Source organism: Stomoxys calcitrans, chromosome 2 (genome assembly GCF_963082655.1).
Source record: "Stomoxys calcitrans chromosome 2, idStoCalc2.1, whole genome shotgun sequence".
Classification (NCBI taxonomy): Eukaryota; Metazoa; Arthropoda; class Insecta; order Diptera; family Muscidae; genus Stomoxys; species Stomoxys calcitrans.
In genome coordinates, this window is record NC_081553.1 from 142,169,279 (window position 1) to 142,186,910 (window position 17,632).

At 38.5% G+C, this 17,632-nt stretch overlaps 1 protein-coding gene across 2 annotated transcripts in view; it reads left to right on the forward strand.

Annotated features, from left to right (window-relative positions):
- Window positions 1-17,632, forward strand: part of LOC106095000 (uncharacterized) — a 225,911-nt gene extending 208,279 nt beyond the window's left edge. For both annotated transcript variants that reach the window (XM_059363505.1, XM_059363504.1), the window contains exon 6: window positions 16,907-17,632. In XM_059363505.1, the coding sequence (XP_059219488.1) occupies window positions 16,907-17,004 (98 nt within the window). In that variant the 3' untranslated portion in view covers window positions 17,005-17,632. The remainder of the gene's footprint in view (window positions 1-16,906) is intronic.

The following is a 17,632-nucleotide window of genomic DNA, read 5'->3' on the forward strand; positions in this document are numbered from 1 at the left end:
CCCTCCAACATCTCATCATCTTCCCGCATGCCCTACACATGCTATCATTTGCCACACCGATTTTACATAAGTGAGCTCGTGATCCTATATGATCCGTTATGATACCAATAGCTATACTAATTTCATTCTTACTTCCTTTAAGTAATAGCCTCGTCTTATGGCCCGGCACCCAAACGATGCGGATTTTGCCATCCTCAGAGAAGACGTTAATCTCCTTCTTAGACTGCAAGACTGTTTGTGACCTTACCGTCCTGGTTGTTATTGCCCTTATGACAATTTTACTGTCGGTAAAGATGTTCACACTCGAGGTCCTCGCGTTAACACCACACCACTTCACGCATTCCGTTATCGTCCGTATCTCCGCCTGCAGGACCGTATTATAATCAGGCAGTCTAAAAGAGATCTTAGTCAGTTGATTCTCAATGGAGACCCCCAGCCCCACCCTGTTCTCTAGATTTGATCCATCCTTGTAACATGATCTTCCAGATGGCAATACTGAATTCCGTCAATCCAAGACTGTGCCGATGGCAGTAGTGCCTCGCACTTGACTTCAAGGTTCATCTCATGTATCCGATCGGAAACCTCTTCTCTTCCTATCAATTCTCTATCGGCGCCTCGATTATACCGCTTATATACTCAATCCATTTGCCATCGCCTTAAGTCTTATAGCCTCTCACTTAATCTGTATGTCAATGGGTCGTATATCTAGAATAGTATCCAGTGCCTTAGTGGGCGTGGTCCTCATGTTCTCTGAACCTGTTGTATGGTTCTTATGTTGCACTTTTTCTCCATAGCAGTGACATTATTTTTTTTTTTGAAGCAAATGATTTTCTACACTTCACTTTGACGCTCATTGTATACCCCACCAGACCCACCACCCTACCACAACCAATCGCGCTTGAATTATTTTTATGATGTTTTCATCTCTGGCAGTCAAAGCAATATTCGGAAACATTTTTCTAGCCAAATATTTACATTTGAGAACGAAAGGGACATATATGTGCCATGTTTTTTCGCATAAAGGTGCAACATTTTTACCATTTTGGCGACACTTTACTTATTAAGTAGGACTATTCTAAGAACGAATATGCAAATAAATCAAAACTTAATCGAGCTGTTAATTCTTCATCCTCAAACGTAGGTTTAAGTGGCCGTCTGCAGACTCACTTAGACATTTTCGTCCGTTGTGATACCAAAGGAAGAAATGCTACTTCTCGATCCTACGGTTGAACCATGGGGCATTGTATCAAGAATAACACACTGTCCGTTGCTGGACAAAGAGAAAGTTCATTCAGCCTCCCAGAAGTGCTGCTAGCAATTAGTCTAGCCACAACGTCCAGAGGCATTAAATTCAGTTCATCAAATGGTGTCGTCCTCAATACGGCCGTGATGTATAAACAAGCTATTTCTTGATCCGGCTGAGTATTGAACAGTAGGTGGACTTTTGAAGCGCTGGCCACCAGACCACAACACCATAGAGCATTATAGGGCTGACAACTGCAGTATATACCTAGAGCATACGCGACCAATTTTACACCCTTTTCTTTCAGAGACAATAATATATTGATTATGGTTGTGTTCCAAAGTAGAGGAGACCTCCTTGAGTTGTTCCTATGCTGACCCATCTTTTAGGTAGTGTTGATGCATAGATTGAAAAAATGTTTGTCCTAATTTTAAATATTCCAGCCAAAGATAAGCGAACTTAATATTAAAGTAATCAATTTTCCACCTTAATGAAACACTTCCTTTAGTGTAAGATATTTTGCTTTATATTAAGAACTTTATATTTAAAATTGTAGAACAAGCCAATCTACGCAATGTTCCAACATGTGTTAAAAATTTTATCAAAATCGGCACAGATTTACAAATTTCAAAATCCATAGGGTTCGTCCTTGGACCAAAAAAGTGACTTGCGCAAAATCTTATGATAATCGAATAACAAATGAATATCAAATATGGAATATCAAAAGAACGGGAAAAAAATTTAAAGTCAAAGGGTCCGCGCCCTTACGATTTTATTTTAGGTACATGGTTTATTCGGAATAGTTTACGGTTTTGCTATACGATTTTTATACCCTCCACCATAGGATGGGGTGTATACTAATTTGGTTCACATCGGTCCACAACCTGATATAGCTGCCATATAAACCGATCTTGGATCTTGACTTCTTGAGCCTCTAGAGGTCGCAATTCCTATCCGATTTGCTGAAATTTTGTACGACGGATCCTCTCATGACCATCAACATACGTGTTTATTATGGTCTGAATCGGTCTATAGCCCGATACAGCTACCATATAAATCGATCTCTCTATTTTACTTCTTGAGCCCCCAAAGGGCGCAATTCTTATTCGAATTGGCTGACATTTTACACAGTTCTCCAACATATAATTTAATTGTGGTTCAAACCGGACCATATCTTGATATCGCTCTAATAGCAGAGCAAATCTTTTCTTATATCCTTTTTTGCCTAAGAAGAGATGCCGGGAAAAAAACTCGACAAATGCGACCCATGGTGGAGGGTATATAAGATTTGGCCCGGCCGAACTTAGCAAGCATTTACTTGTTTCTTTAAATTTAGATACAAAAGGACATGCCAGGTATGTGCACATTATAGAGCAATAACAAACAAGGAAAAGCGTGCCAAGTTCGGCCGGGCCGAATCTTATATACCCTCCACCATGGATCGCATTTGTCGAGTTGTTTTCCCGGCAACTCTTCTTAGGCTAAAAAGGATATAAGAAAAGAGTTGCTCTGCTATTAAAACGATATCAAGATATGGTCCGGTTCGGACCACAATTAAATTATATGTTGGAGACCTGTATGAAATTTTAGCCAATTCGAATAAGAATTGCGCCCTTTGGGGGCTCAAGAAGTAAAGTAGAGGGATCGATTTATATGGTAGCTGTATCGGGCTATATACCGATTCAGAACATAATAAACACGTTTGTTGATGGTCATGAGAGGATCCGTCGTACAAAATTTCAGGCATATCGGATAATAATTGCGATCTCTAGGGGTCAAGAAGTCAAGATCCCAGATCGGTTTATATGGCAGCTATATCAGGTTATGAACCGATTTGAACCTTATTTGACACAGTTGTTGAAAGTAAAAATAAAATACGTCATGCAAAATTTCAGCCAAATCGGATAGGAATTGCGCCCTCTAGAAGCTCAAGAAGTCAAATCCCCAGATCTGTGTAATGACAGCTATATCAGGTTATGAACCGATTTGAACCATACTTGGCACAGTTGTTGGATATCATGACGAAATACTTCGTGCAAAAACTCATTCAAATCTGATAAGAATTGTGCCCTCTAGAGGCTCAAGAAATCAAGACCCAAGATCGGTTTATATGGCAGCTATATCAGGTTATGAACCGATTTGTACCATACTTGGCACAGTTGTTGGGTATCAAAACAAAACACGCCATACGAAATTCCACTCCAATCGGATAAGAATAGCGCCCTCTAGAGGCTCAAGAAGTGAAGACCCAAGATCGGTTTATATGGCAGCTATATCAGGTTATGGACCGATTTAAACCATACTTGGCACAGTTGTTGGATATCATAAGAAAACACGTCGTCCAAAATTTCATTCCAATCGGTTAAGAATTGCGCACTCTAGAGGCTCAAGAAGGCAAGACCCAGATCGGTTTATGTGGCAGCTATATCAAAACATGGACCGATATGGCCCATTTACAATACTAACCGACCTACACTAATAAGAAGTATTTGTGCAAAATTTCAAGCGGCTAGCTTTACTCCTTCGGAAGTTAGCGTGCTTTCGACAGACAGACGGACGGACGGACAGACAGACGGACGGACGGACGGACAGACGGACGGACGGACATGGCTAGATCGACATAAAATGTTGCGATAATCAAGAATATATATACTTTATGGGGTCTCAGACGAGTATTTCGAGTAGTTACAAACAGAATGACGAAATTAGTATACCCCTCATCTTATGGTGGAGGGTATAAAAATGCGAGCTAGCTCAGCCAAATTTCGAAATGCATACCAATCTATGGATCAGGTAGCTTCTTTACAGTAATATGTCACAAATTAAAATCGTCTCTTTCAACAAAATTAAAAAAAAAAAAAAAAACAAGTAAAAGCGTGCTAAGTTCGGCCGGGCCGAATCTTATATACCCTCCACTATGGATCGCATTTGTCGAGTTCTTTTCTCGGCATCTCTTCTAAGGCAAAAAAAGAAAAAGAAAAGAGTTGCTCTGCTAATAAAACGATATGAAGATATGGTCCGGTTCGGACCACAATTAAATTATATGTTGGAGACCTGTGTAAAATTTCATCCAATTCGTATAAGAATTGCGCCCATTGGGGCTCACAAAGTAAAATAGAGAGAACGATTTATATGGGATCTGTATCGGGCTATAGACCGATTCAGACCATAATAAACACGTTTGTTGATGGTCATGAGAGGATCCGTCGTACAAAATTTCAGGCATATCGGATAATAATTGCGACCTCTAGGGGTCAAGAAGTCAAGATCCCAGATCGGTTTATATGTCAGCTATATCAGGTTATGAACCGATATGAACCTTATTTGACAAAGTTGTTGAAAGTAAAAATAAAATACGTCATGCAAAATTTCAGCCAAATCGGATAGGAATTGCGCCCTCTAGAAGCTCAAGAAGTTAAGACCCAAGATCGGTTTATATGACAGCTATATCAGGTTATGGACCAATTTAAACCATACTTGGCACTGTTGTTGGGTATCATAACAAAACACGTCGTGCGAAATTCCATTCCAATTGGATAAGAATTGCGCCCTCTAGAGGCTCAAGAAGTCAAGACCAAAGATCGGTTTATATGGCAGCTATATCAGGTTACGGACCGATTTGAACCATACTTAGCACAAGTGTTGGATATCATAGCAAAACACGTCGTGCAAAATTTCGTTTCAATCGGATAAGAATTGCGCACTCTAGAGGCTCAAGAAGTCAAGACCCAAGATCGGTTTATATGGCAGCTATATCAGGTTATGGACCGATTTGAACTATACTTAGCACAGTTGTTGGATATCATAGCAAAACACGTCGTGCAAAATTTCGTTTCAATCGGATAAGAATTGCGCACTCTAGATGCTCAAGAAATCAAGACCCAAGATCGGTTTATATGGCAGCTATATCAAAACATGGACCGATATGGCCCATTTACAATACCAACCGACCTACACTAATAAGAAGTGTTTGTGCAAAATTTCAAGCGGCTAGCTTTACTCCTTCGGAAGTTAGCGTGCTTTCGACAGACAGACGGACGGACGGACAGACGGACGGACATGGGTAGATCGACATAAAATGTCGCGACGATCAAGAATATATATACTTTATGGGGTCTCAGACGAATATTTCGAGTAGTTACAAACAGAATGACGAAATTATTTTACCCTCCATCTTATGGTGGAGGGTATAAAAATTCTAAAAAATGCCTTAAGTAATTAAACCAAGTAACTGGCAACCATAAAAAGAAGCATAAAATTCTTTTTTCAGCAGACTTGTTTACTCAAAACAGCAGATTTTGTAAGTTGAAATAGCAGTAAGAAATATTTGCTAATACAGCAGCCCTGTGTTTGATGAAACAGCAGTAATGTCTGCTTTCCCATTTTTAGCAGACCAAAACTGCTGTTTTAGCAAACATTTTTGCTATTTTGAATAACAAATTTGGTTGAGTTTAAGCTTAAACTTGGATATTCGTATTATACTAATGAAGTACAACTCGATCCCCTCACTGCCATAATCGATCAATTAGCCTATTTTCGGTGGTTTTAGAAATAGAACCTTCTTCCAGACGTTTGGACCCAAAATTAACTGTCATAGTTAATTTATATTTGTAAAGTACCATTCTGTAATGATCGGTCCATATGTATGTTATTGGGGTATTCGAGGTTTGGGCGGCCTCACAGATACTTGGACTCAAAATTTACTATCAGATTTGAGTCCCATATTGTTATGAAAGGTCAATATGTCTGTTTGGTGGGTTTTTCGGGGTGCATGCGTGATGGCATCCCCCAAACACTTGGTCCCGAAAGTGAACATTAGTTTCGTGCTATGCGCCCAAATATCTCTCATTTTAACCCCCTATTATTATGTCCCGTTTGGATGCTGGGGCGACTCCTGGGTTCTTGAACCCAATTTTTATTACCATATTCGTATTCTACTTTCCAATACCTTTCCTTTGATATTCATATTTTTCCGATCGGTCCTCTTTTCATTTTGGATGGTGTTTTCGGTGTAAGGGCGGAGAGTCCACCCCTTTCAGATATCAAAAGATTATATAAGCTATTGTTCTTTCTAGACCATATTTGTAATCTACTACCCAAATTTGAGTCCCATTTTGTCCCGATAGGTCAACTTTTATTTTTGCTTGAAGCTATTGTGGCAGTGGGGAGCGTCCGCCAATTTCCCGATATCAAAAAGTTATAATTGCTGTGAAAAATTCAAAGAAATCGGTTTTGTTGTTTTAGAGTCTATACGGAATAAACAAATTTTCAAACACACAAACAAATAAACGTACAAACCCATTAATTTGTATATATATATATACAATAGATAACCATGAAAATAAATTCAAAAATATTATCATGTGAAAAATATTTTTCATAAATATTATTTGAGTGAAAATGGAGTGATTTATAGCGAAATTTGGCGTAGAATATTTCATTCTTAAACACTGTTAACGCAACCCAAAAAATTACCCAAATACACGAAATTAGAAAGTAATCTATTACTATTAAGTCAACGAAACTAATTAAATGTCAAGATGCGTCTCAAATTTTCGCCATTTTTTTAGTCGGCATATTTTTTTGTTGGTTCATACGCAGTTCTCAGCCATTAAAATTTAACTAAGAATAACTAGTGGATTCCATACTATAAAATACGGTGTAAATGTTTGCATTTATTCTCTATTATATTTTGTGTTTATTTGTTTTAGGAATTTTAATATATGTAAGTCAATTTGTTCAATAAATCTATTCTTCTTCGAGCTGATTGTACTTTATTCAAAATCCCCTTGGAAGTCACTACGCCTGGCCTATTTGCCTTTTAACATTTTAAAATTCTTTATAAACAACATTCGGCACTTTCCGAATACGAACGGCGTCAAAAAGAGCCCTGCCAATCTCGCAGTAAGTAACAAAATGCAGCCACAGACATTAGATGGTCAACAACAAAAGGAACAAAATGGTCACAATTGTTCACTTTGTTCTAACCCCTCCAAAGAAAATATGATTACGTGTATTGGATGCCACAAATTATTTCATCGAAGCTACACCAAAGCCACAAGTGATTTAGACTTTAAATGTCCCAAATGTGTCTCCATAAAGCAAAATACACCTGCACAAAGCATTTCAAGTCGAGGCTCCAATCGTTCTCGATCACGTGAAATTCAATTACAGCTTCAGCAACTTGAGGAGGAGCGCAATATAAATTTGGAATATCTTAATAAGAAGTATAAACTTCTTGAGGAAGCGGAAGCTCTGTCGGAAACCTCATCCAGTAAGGCAGTATCAATTCAAAATTGGCTAGATAGTATCCCACCTGTCCCAAATACAACAGAGTCTACATATTGTTGCCAAACAACAAATGAAATAAAAAACACCAGTGGACAAGTCGACCCCTTGCCCAACGAAAATGTATCTTTTAATAACCAAAATGAAATATCCTTAAATAAAAACGTTTCCTCCACAATAATTGGGACAGCGAACAAAGATTCCCGAGATATGCCGTCTGTCGGTTCACGCCCTATGGCGATTTCGCCGAATGTTTCATTTGCTTCTATTTACTTGTATTGAGGAACGACCCACATTCAGTGGGTATAGGCAACAAAAATCGAATTTAATACAAAGCTGTGTAACTTTTAATCCTGAGTTAATACGTATACAGAATCCAGCCCAAAATTTATCATCTGCAAATACCATACAAAAGACTTTAGTTCAACCAAATAGCACAACAAACTTCAGTTTGCCCCAAGTTATTGGACATGTACCAGACCAACTAATTACAAATAGACCGAATACCACTATACCTGAAATCCAAACCTCATCTTTTGATCAAGTTCGTAGGCTCACCCAACAGCAAATTAACGCTCGCCAGTCCGTTCCAAAGGAACTTCCGAATTTCTCAGGGCTACCCGAAGAATGGCCTATATTCTTTTCTACTTTCGAATGGTCAACTGAGGCCTGTGGCTTTACTGATGCTGAGAACCTTATCCGCCTCCAAAATGCTTTGAAGGGGGAGGCTTTACACAGTGTCCAACAGATGCTGGTTCATCCCTCTAATGTGTCGGATGTTATAAATATTCTCCACATTCTTTTTGGGCAACCTGAAAAAATTATAAATACCATCAAAAATAAAATCAAGCTATCTCCAAAAGTAAATGAAAACAATCTTCAGTCCCTTACCTCATTTGCCATAAATGTACGAAGTTTAATTGCAACAATTCATGCAAGTAATCTAACTGATGAAATAAACAACTCATCGCTTCTAAGGGGTGATTTTTTTGAGGTTAGGATTTTCATGCATTAGTATTTGACAGATCACGTGGGATTTCAGACATGGTGTCAAAGAGAAAGATGCTCAGTATGCTTTGACATTTTATCATGAATAGACTTACTAACGAGCAACGCTTGCAAATCATTGAATTTTATTACCAAAATCAGTGTTCGGTTCGAAACGTTGCGTCCAACAGCATCTTTGAAAAAATACGGTCCAATGATTCCACCAGCGTACAAACCACACCAAACAGTGCATTTTTCGGGATGCATGGGCAGTTCTTGAACGGCTTCTGGTTGCTCTTCACTCCAAATGCGGCAATTTTGCTTATTTACGTAGCCATTCAACCAGAAATGAGCCTCATCGCTGAACAAAATTTGTCAAAATTTGAACACATTTCGAACCGAACACTGATTTTGGTAATAAAATTCAATGATTTGCAAGCGTTGCTCGTTAGTAAGTCTATTCATGATGAAATGTCAAAGCATACTGAGCATCTTTCTCTTTGACACCATGTCTGAAATCCCACGTGATCTGTCAAATACTAATGCATGAAAACCCTAACCTCAAAAAAATCACCCTTTACAAGAACTTCTTCAGAAACTTCCACCGTCATATCAAATGAAATGGGCTAAACAAAAGGTTCAGCTGATAAACGACAATATAAAACCCAATCTTTCAGAATTTGACACTTGGATTTTTAATATTGGTGTAACCGCGAGTTGTATAACAGTTGACTGCCCAATGAAGAGCGAAGGTGATAAAGTAAACAAACCTAATAGGAATGCCTTCGTCCACACGCATAGTGGTGAGAGGAAATGTTTTGTGTGCACTAACAACAACTGTAAGTCAGTAGCTAACTGTCATACATATCTGTCGCTAGACCGTGGTGAAAAATGGAATGTAGTTAGAAAATATAAACTATGCAAGTGCTGTCTATGCAAACATGTGGGCGAATGCAAACGTAAACAAAAGTGCGGAATAGAGCAATGCGAGTATTTTCACCACCCTTCATTACACCGATATTCCGACACCACCGATGATGAAACGTCAAATATGAATATAAACAATGTTCATAGCATCAATTCGCATAGTTCGAGCATTTGTGATATTTTATTTATGACAAAATTTATGACAAAATCAAATCATAAGTACCTTCGCTTTCATTGACGAAGGTTCGTCAATCAGTTTAATAGATGAGTCTTTGTTGGACCAACTAGGAATTAATGGGATACCAAATCCCTTATGCTTGCGATGGACTGGAGGTATTGAACGAAACGAAAACAATTCACAATCGCTTAATATAAATATTTCAGGTGGAAAGGCAAACAAAATCGAAATTAATGTTTGCACAGTAAGTTCGCTTAATTTGCCAATACAGTCATTGGATTATGAAAGCTTGTCCAAAAGATATGCACATTTGAGGTATCTTCCGATTGAAAGCTACAAAGATGCCGCACCTAAGCTGTTAATTGGATTGAATCATTGTGATTTGGGTGTTTCAAGCAAGACGAGAGAGGGGCGCCCTTTTGAGCCGGTAGCTGTTTGCACAAAAATTGGATGGGTTATTTATGGACCAATTCCGGAAAAACGGGCAAGTAAGCACTTTAATTATCATATTTGCGATTGTTCGAATTCATATGATGGCTTAGACGAATTAGTGCGCAGTTTTTACGCACTGGATAGCGTGGGAATTTGTGTAAAAAATCCCCTGGTCGCCGACAAAAGGGCATTAGAATTGCTAGAAAGATTTACTAAATTGAAGGAAAATGGTCATTATGAAGTGCCTCTCTTATAGAGGGCAGATTCCCTTGTTTTGCCAAAGAGCTACGATATGGCATTAAATCGCCTAAGATGCCTTGAACGTAAATTAAACCAAAATTCGGATTTACACAACATTTTCAAAGATACGATAGCGAAGTACTTAATAAAAGGTTATATACGGAAATTAAACAGCTACGAAAAATCTCGAACAGATAGAAAAGTTTGGTACCTTCCAATCTTTGCGGTCTTTAATAAAAATAAACCAGGAATGACTCGCATTGTTTGGGATGTTGCAGCGAAGTCAGATGGCCAGTCGTTGAACTCATTTATGTTAAAGGGTCCGGATTATTTAGTACCCCTACCAACAGTACTTTTTAAGTTTCGGCAGAAGTCTGTGGCCATATGTGGGGACATCGAGGAAATGTTCCACCAAGTTTTTATAAGAGAATAAGATCGCAACGTTCAGAGATTTTTATGGCGGGATTGTATCCAAACTAAGGAACCAGAGGTATACGTTATGGATGTAATGATTTTTGGGGCAACATGTGCTCCTAGCATCTCCCACTATGTCGAAAATCTTAATGCATCTCGATTTGAAAACGAATATCCAGAAGCGACTAGGTCTATTCGGGAAAATCACTATGTGGACGATCTTCTTGACTCCGTTGACAGCCCAGAGGAGGCAATAAAACTAATTTCAGATGTTTCATATGTACATCGGCAAGGGGGATTCAATATTCGCAATTGGATTTCAAATAACAAGTCTGTAATGGGTTCTTTTCCTGCCGAACCATTAAAGGCCACAAAGTGCCTGAATGTTAAAGATGAGCGTGGAATTGAAAAAGTTTTAGGTGTATTTTGGGAGCACCAAGAGGACGTAATTACATTCAAAATTGCCACATGGCTCGTAGAAGGGGATATTTTTTGGGGAAAAAAATTCCTAATAGGCAACGTAATAATGTATGTAAAGGTCCTTATGCAAGATGTCTGGCGTTCAAAAATAAATTAGGATGAAAAAATATCCCCTGAAATAGAATCCAAGTGGAAACAGTGGATAAATATTATTCCTTATATTCAAACCCTCAAAATTCCACGTTGTTATTTGCAACATTTTGATAATTTTCGTGATGTTAAAGTTCAGCTTCATACCTTTGTTGACGCTAGTAAAGATGGGTATGCCGCTGTGTGATATTTTAGGGTGCAGAAAGGTAACTCAGTTATATGCTCCATTGTTGGGTCGAAGTCAAGGGTGGCGCCAATAAAGATAACATCTGTACCCCGGCTGGAGCTGATGGCAGCTCTGATAGGAGCTCGATTTGCAAAGTATGTTGCAGAAAATCATACCCTTCAAATTAGCCAAAAGTTCTATTGGTCGGACTCGAAGACCGTGCTAAGCTGGATCAATTCGGATCACAGAAGATATCAACAATTTGTTGCCTTTAGGGTCACGGAAATTTTGGAAATAACTGCTATCAATGATTGGAGATGGATACCTAGTAAACAAAATGTGGCAGACGATGCAACTAAGTGGGCAAAGACTCCGAGAATTTCTAATGACAGCCGATGGTTAAGAGGCCCAGATTTCTTGTCGAAAAGTGAAGAAGATTGGCCGCTACCGGATTTTCAACATGAGCCAACGAAAGAGGAGCAGGTTCACCGATTGTTTGTGGTTTCGAAGTACGAAGCTGTTTTTACTGAGTCAAGGTTCTCAAAGTGGTCTCGACTTGTAAGGAGCGCAGCTTTTGTACTGCGTTTTATATGCAATTGCCGACGTTCAGATAAAAACACAGGCGAATTCTCACGAGAGGAGTTACAGAAAGCAGAGCATATTTTATTTAGACAGGCTCAATATGAAAAATACTTTGTGGAGTTTGAAAATTTATTAAATGGAAGATCACTTTCAAAAACAAGTGAAATTTACAACAAATCTCCTTACATAGAGAATGGCATTCTTCGAGTGTATGGTAGAATTGACAACGCAAATATATCGAGAGAGCAGAAACGTCCAATTATTCTACCGAAAGGCTCCCGAATAACCTTTTTACTTCTAATGAGTTATCATGAGAAATAGTATCACACAAGCCATGAGACTGTTATTAACGAGGTTCGTCAAATTTTTGCAATAGCAAAGCTTCGTGTCACTTTCAAATCAGTCGTTGGAGTTTGTCAAATGTGCAAAGTTAAAAAAGCTTTGCCACAACAACCCCAAATGGCAACATTACCACGGGCTCGTCTAGCATCGTTTACATCACCATTTGCGTACACTGGAATAGACTTTTTTGGACCTATCTTGGTCACTGTAAATCGTCATAAAGAAAAGAGATACGGCTGTCTCTTCACCTGTCTCACTATAAGAGCTGTGCACATTGAAGTGGTTCACTCTATGAACACCGATTCTTGTATTCTGGCTATCAGAAACTTTATGGTCCGTAGGGGTATACCACAGGAGTTTTATAGTGACAACGGAACTAATTTCGTTGGAGCCGAGAGAGAATTACGAGAGTCTTTGAAAGATGTGGATAAGAACGAGATGGTACGGACTTTTACGACTACAACAACTAAATGGGTTTTCAACCCTCCTGCTTCGCCTCACATGGGAGGTGCATGGGAACGATTGGTGCGGTCTGTAAAGACAATATTATATAAAATTATGCCATCGAGGTCACCCAGTGATGAGCTTCTATTAAGTATGCTAATAGAAGTTGAAAATATCATTAATTCAAGACCTCTTGCGTATGTTCCATTGCGCTCAGAAACGGATGAAGCCTTAACGCCGAATCACTTCCTTTTAGGAAGTTCAAATGGTTTAAAGCCTATGTCGGAGTGCTCCCAAAGCGGCATACTGTTAAGAAAAGGTTGGCTCATTTCACAACAATATGCAAACATATTTTGGAAGAAGTGGGTAGCACAGTATTTGCCGTCTTTAACATGTAGATCAAAGTGGTTCGAAAAGTCTAAACCACTTTCTCAAGGCGATTTAGTCATCATAGTTGACCCATCATTACCACGAAATGTCTGGCTGCGTGGAAAAGTCTTGGAGACGAGATTGGCTAGGGATGGGCAGGTCCGAAGTGCTAAAGTGCTTACGAAACATGGTATTCTCGATCGACCAGCGGCTAAGCTCGCGGTTTTGGAAGTAGAATTACAACGAGAGTCTGGCGGCGAAGAATCTTCTGGCCATACTGGTGGGGGAATGTTAACGCAACCCAAAAAATTACCCGAATATTCTGTCGATCTGGCAAATACACGAAATTAGAAAGTAATCTATTACTATTAAGTCAATGAAACTAATTAAATGTCAAGATGCGTCTCAAATTTTCGCTATTTTTTTAGTCGGCATATTTTTTTGTTGGTTCATACGCAGTTCTCAGCCATTAAAATTTAACTAAGAATAACTAGTGGATTCCATACTATAAAGTACGGTGTAAATGTTTGCATTTATTCTCAATTATATTTTGTGTTTATTTGTTTTAGGAATTTTAATATAAGCCAATTTGTTCAATAAATCTATTCTTCTTCGAGCTGATTGTACTTTATTCAAAATCCCCTTGGAAGTCACTACGCCTGGCCTATTTGCCTTTTAACAAACACCATTTGCCTATAATGAATTTTCAGGTTACCTTTAGGCGTCAACTCAAAAAAGTATTGCCCCGGCACAGGGTGATAATGAGCACCACACGGGCTGGAACTTTGAGCTCCGATAGATTGGTGTCATCGTTATCGTGAGAAGCTTATCCGGGCGTGCCCACACTAAACTAAATACTAAACTCACTGTCTCAAATTTCAGCGACATCGGACAATAAATGCGCCTTTTATGGCCCCAAAACCTAAATCCGAGAGATCGGTCTATATGGCAGCTACTATATATCTAAATCAGGACCGATTTTGGCCAAGTTGCAGAAAAATGTCGAAGGGCTAACACAACTAACTGTCCCAAATTTCGGCGAAATCGGACAATAAATGCGCCTTTTATGGCGCCAAAACCTTAAATCGAGAGATTAGTCTATATGACAGCTATATTCAAATCTGGAGCAAATTGCAGAAGGACGTCGAAAAGACTAATTTAACTCACTGTCTCAATTTTCAGCGACATCGGACAATAAATGCGCCTTTTATGGCCCCAAAACCGAAATCCGTGAGATCGGTCTATATGGCAGCTATATCCAAATCTGGACCGATCTGTGCCATATTGCAGAATTATGTCAAGGGGTTTAACAAAACTCACTTTCCCAAATTCCGGCGTCATCGGACAATAAATGCGCCTTTTATGGGACCAAAACTTAAAATCGAGAAATCGATCTATATGGCAGCTATATCCAAATCTGAATCTGAACTGATCGGATCAGATTTGAATATAGCTACCATATAGACCGATCCCTCGATTAAAGGTTTTGGGCCCATAGAAGGCGCATTTATTGTCCGATTTCGCCGAAATTTGGACAGTGAGTTAAGCTTAGCTCCTCCATATACTACTGCAATATGGCACAGATCGGTCCAGATTTGAATATAGCTACCATATAGACCGATCCCTCGATTAAAGGTTTTGGTCCCACAGAAGGCGCATTTATTGTCCGATTTCGCCGAAATTTGGACAGTGAGTTAAGTTTAGCTCCTCGATACTACTGCCATATGGCACAGATCGGTCCAGATTTGGATATAGCTGCCATATAGACCGATCTCTTGATATAAGGTTTTGGGGCCATAAAAGGCACAGTTATTGTCGGATGTCGCCTAAATTTGGGACAGTGAGTTAAGTTGATCCCCTCGATATACTACTGGAATATGGCACAGATCGGTCCAGATTTGGATATAGCTGTCATATAAACCGATCTCTCAATTTAATGTTTTGGGCCCATAAAAGGCGCATTTATTGTCCGATGTCGTCTAAATTTGGGACAGTGAGTTGTGTTAGGCCCTTCGACATCCTTCTTCAATTTGGCTCAGAACGTTCCAGATTTGGATGTAGCTGCCGTATAGACCGATCTCTCGATTTAATGTTTTGGGGCCATAAAAGGCGCATTTATTGTCCGATGTTGCCGAAATTTGAGACAGAGAGTTAAGTTAAGCCGCTCAAGATTTGCATAGAGCTGCCATATAGACCGATATCTCGATTTAAAGTCTTGGTCCCAATGAAGGCTCATTTATAATCCGATTTCACTGAAATTTGGCACAGTGACTTATGCTAGGCTTTTCCACATCCATGTTGTATATGGTTCAGATCGGTTTTATTTTAGATATAGCTACTAAAAAGACCAATATTTTGTTATACACAATTGAACAATGACTTGTACTTAGTAGTATTTGGTCCAAATCGGAACATATTTCGATAAAATTGCTATTGAAATAAGGTATGGAATTTTCCCCGGATTTTGATGAAAGATGGTTTACATATATACCCGAGGTGGTGGGTACCCAATGTTCGGCCCGGCCGAACTTAACGCCTTTTTACTTTTATTTCGCCTATCCACCACCACCCGGGGTGGTGGATAGGCGATGAAAACACGACGTGTTTTGCTATGACCTTCAACAACTATTCTGAATTAGGTCAAATCGGTCAATAACCTGATATTGTTGCTATATAAACCGATCTTGGGTCTTGACTTCTTGAGCCTCTAGAATGCTCAATTCTTATCCGATTGGAATGAAATTTTGGACGACGTGTTTTGTTATGATATCCAACAACTGTGCCAAGTATGGTTAAACTCGGTTCATTACCTGATATTACCTGCGATATAAACCGATTTTGGGTCTTGATTTCTTGAGCCTCTAGAGGTCGCAATTATTATCCGATTTGGCTGAAACTGTGCGTGAGATGTTTTGTTATAGTTTCTAACAACTGTGCCAATTATGTTTCAAATCGGTCCGTAACCTGACGTAGCTATCATATAAACCGATCTTTACTTCTTGAGCCTCTATAGGGCGCAATTCCTATCCGATTTGGCTGAAATTTTGCATGCATGAGGTGTTTTGTTATATCGTATAACAACTGTGCCAAATATGGTTAAAATCGGTCCATAACCTGATATAGCTGCCACATAAACCGATCTGGGATCTTGACTTCTTGAGCCTCAAGAGGGCGTAATTATTATCCGATTTGCCTGAAATTTTGTACAAAGGCTTCTCCCATGACCTTCAATATACGTGTCAAATATGGTCTGATTCGGTCTTCAGCCTGATACAACTCCCTTATAAACCGATCTCCCTATTGTATTTTTTAAGGCCCTAAAATGCCCAATTCTTATTCGATTTCGCTGAAATTTTACACATAGACTTCTACTATGGTCTCCAACATTCAATTCAATTAGCATAGCAATTTTTTTCTTTTACCCTTTGTTTGTCTAAAAAGAGATACCGGGAAAGAACTCGACAAATGCGATCGATGGTGAAGGGTATATAAGATTCGGCCTGGCCGAACTTAGCACGCTTTTACTTGTTACAATTTATGAGACAATTTTAATATAACGGCCACTAGTAGTGTATTTTAAAAATAATTCAATTTATTATATTGTATACTATATACGATTTTTATTCTATTTATTAACTGTTTCTTATTAAATTATAATGAATAATTTTTTAACATTTTTCTTACTTTTCATGCAAAAAAAAAAAAAAAACAAAATAAAAAGCAGGATTTACCAAGAGTCCTTTTATTGCAGTCCGCATAACCTTCAGCATTATGGTTACCACAGTGATATTCTCAACAATTTCCAGCTTAAGCAACTTATGATCTCCTCAAATTATGATGACGTTTATTTAAATCATAAATTATTAACTTTAAACGAACAATGGAGGAAGCAGAATTAGAAAAACTTACCAGTATAAGCACAAGTAGGCGGCGTCGTAGGAACTTATTGTGTTGAACTTTGCTCGGGCAAAGTGGTGTTGACGACGACGAGTTGGCTCAGAAAAAGTTTAAAGACGAAGTTACTATATCATATTAGTTAGTCTATAAAACAAAAAGAATATCCGAAAGGCAAAAACCAACGCAAGGTCTATGCAGCCAAGAAGGAGAAAGTAAAAACAGAAACGAACATAAAATGTCAGTTCTTATGTTGTTTTCATCATCAATTATAACTATTTTTATATAAATATATATATATTATTCTTTTTGTATATATGTACATCATTATCATCAAAAGTTTAACATGACATGACATGACACATAACGAGCAGATCAAGGTTTGATTGCAATCTGGAGTTGACTTATGCGATTCCATGTGATTCGATGCCATTAAGAATGCCACAGTAATTAAACATCAGTACCAACGGAAACAAAGCTATCGATTTGTCTTTAAGTAAGACATTTGGAATTAAAACTTATTTTAATTTAAAAAATAAAATTACTGGCTCTCAAA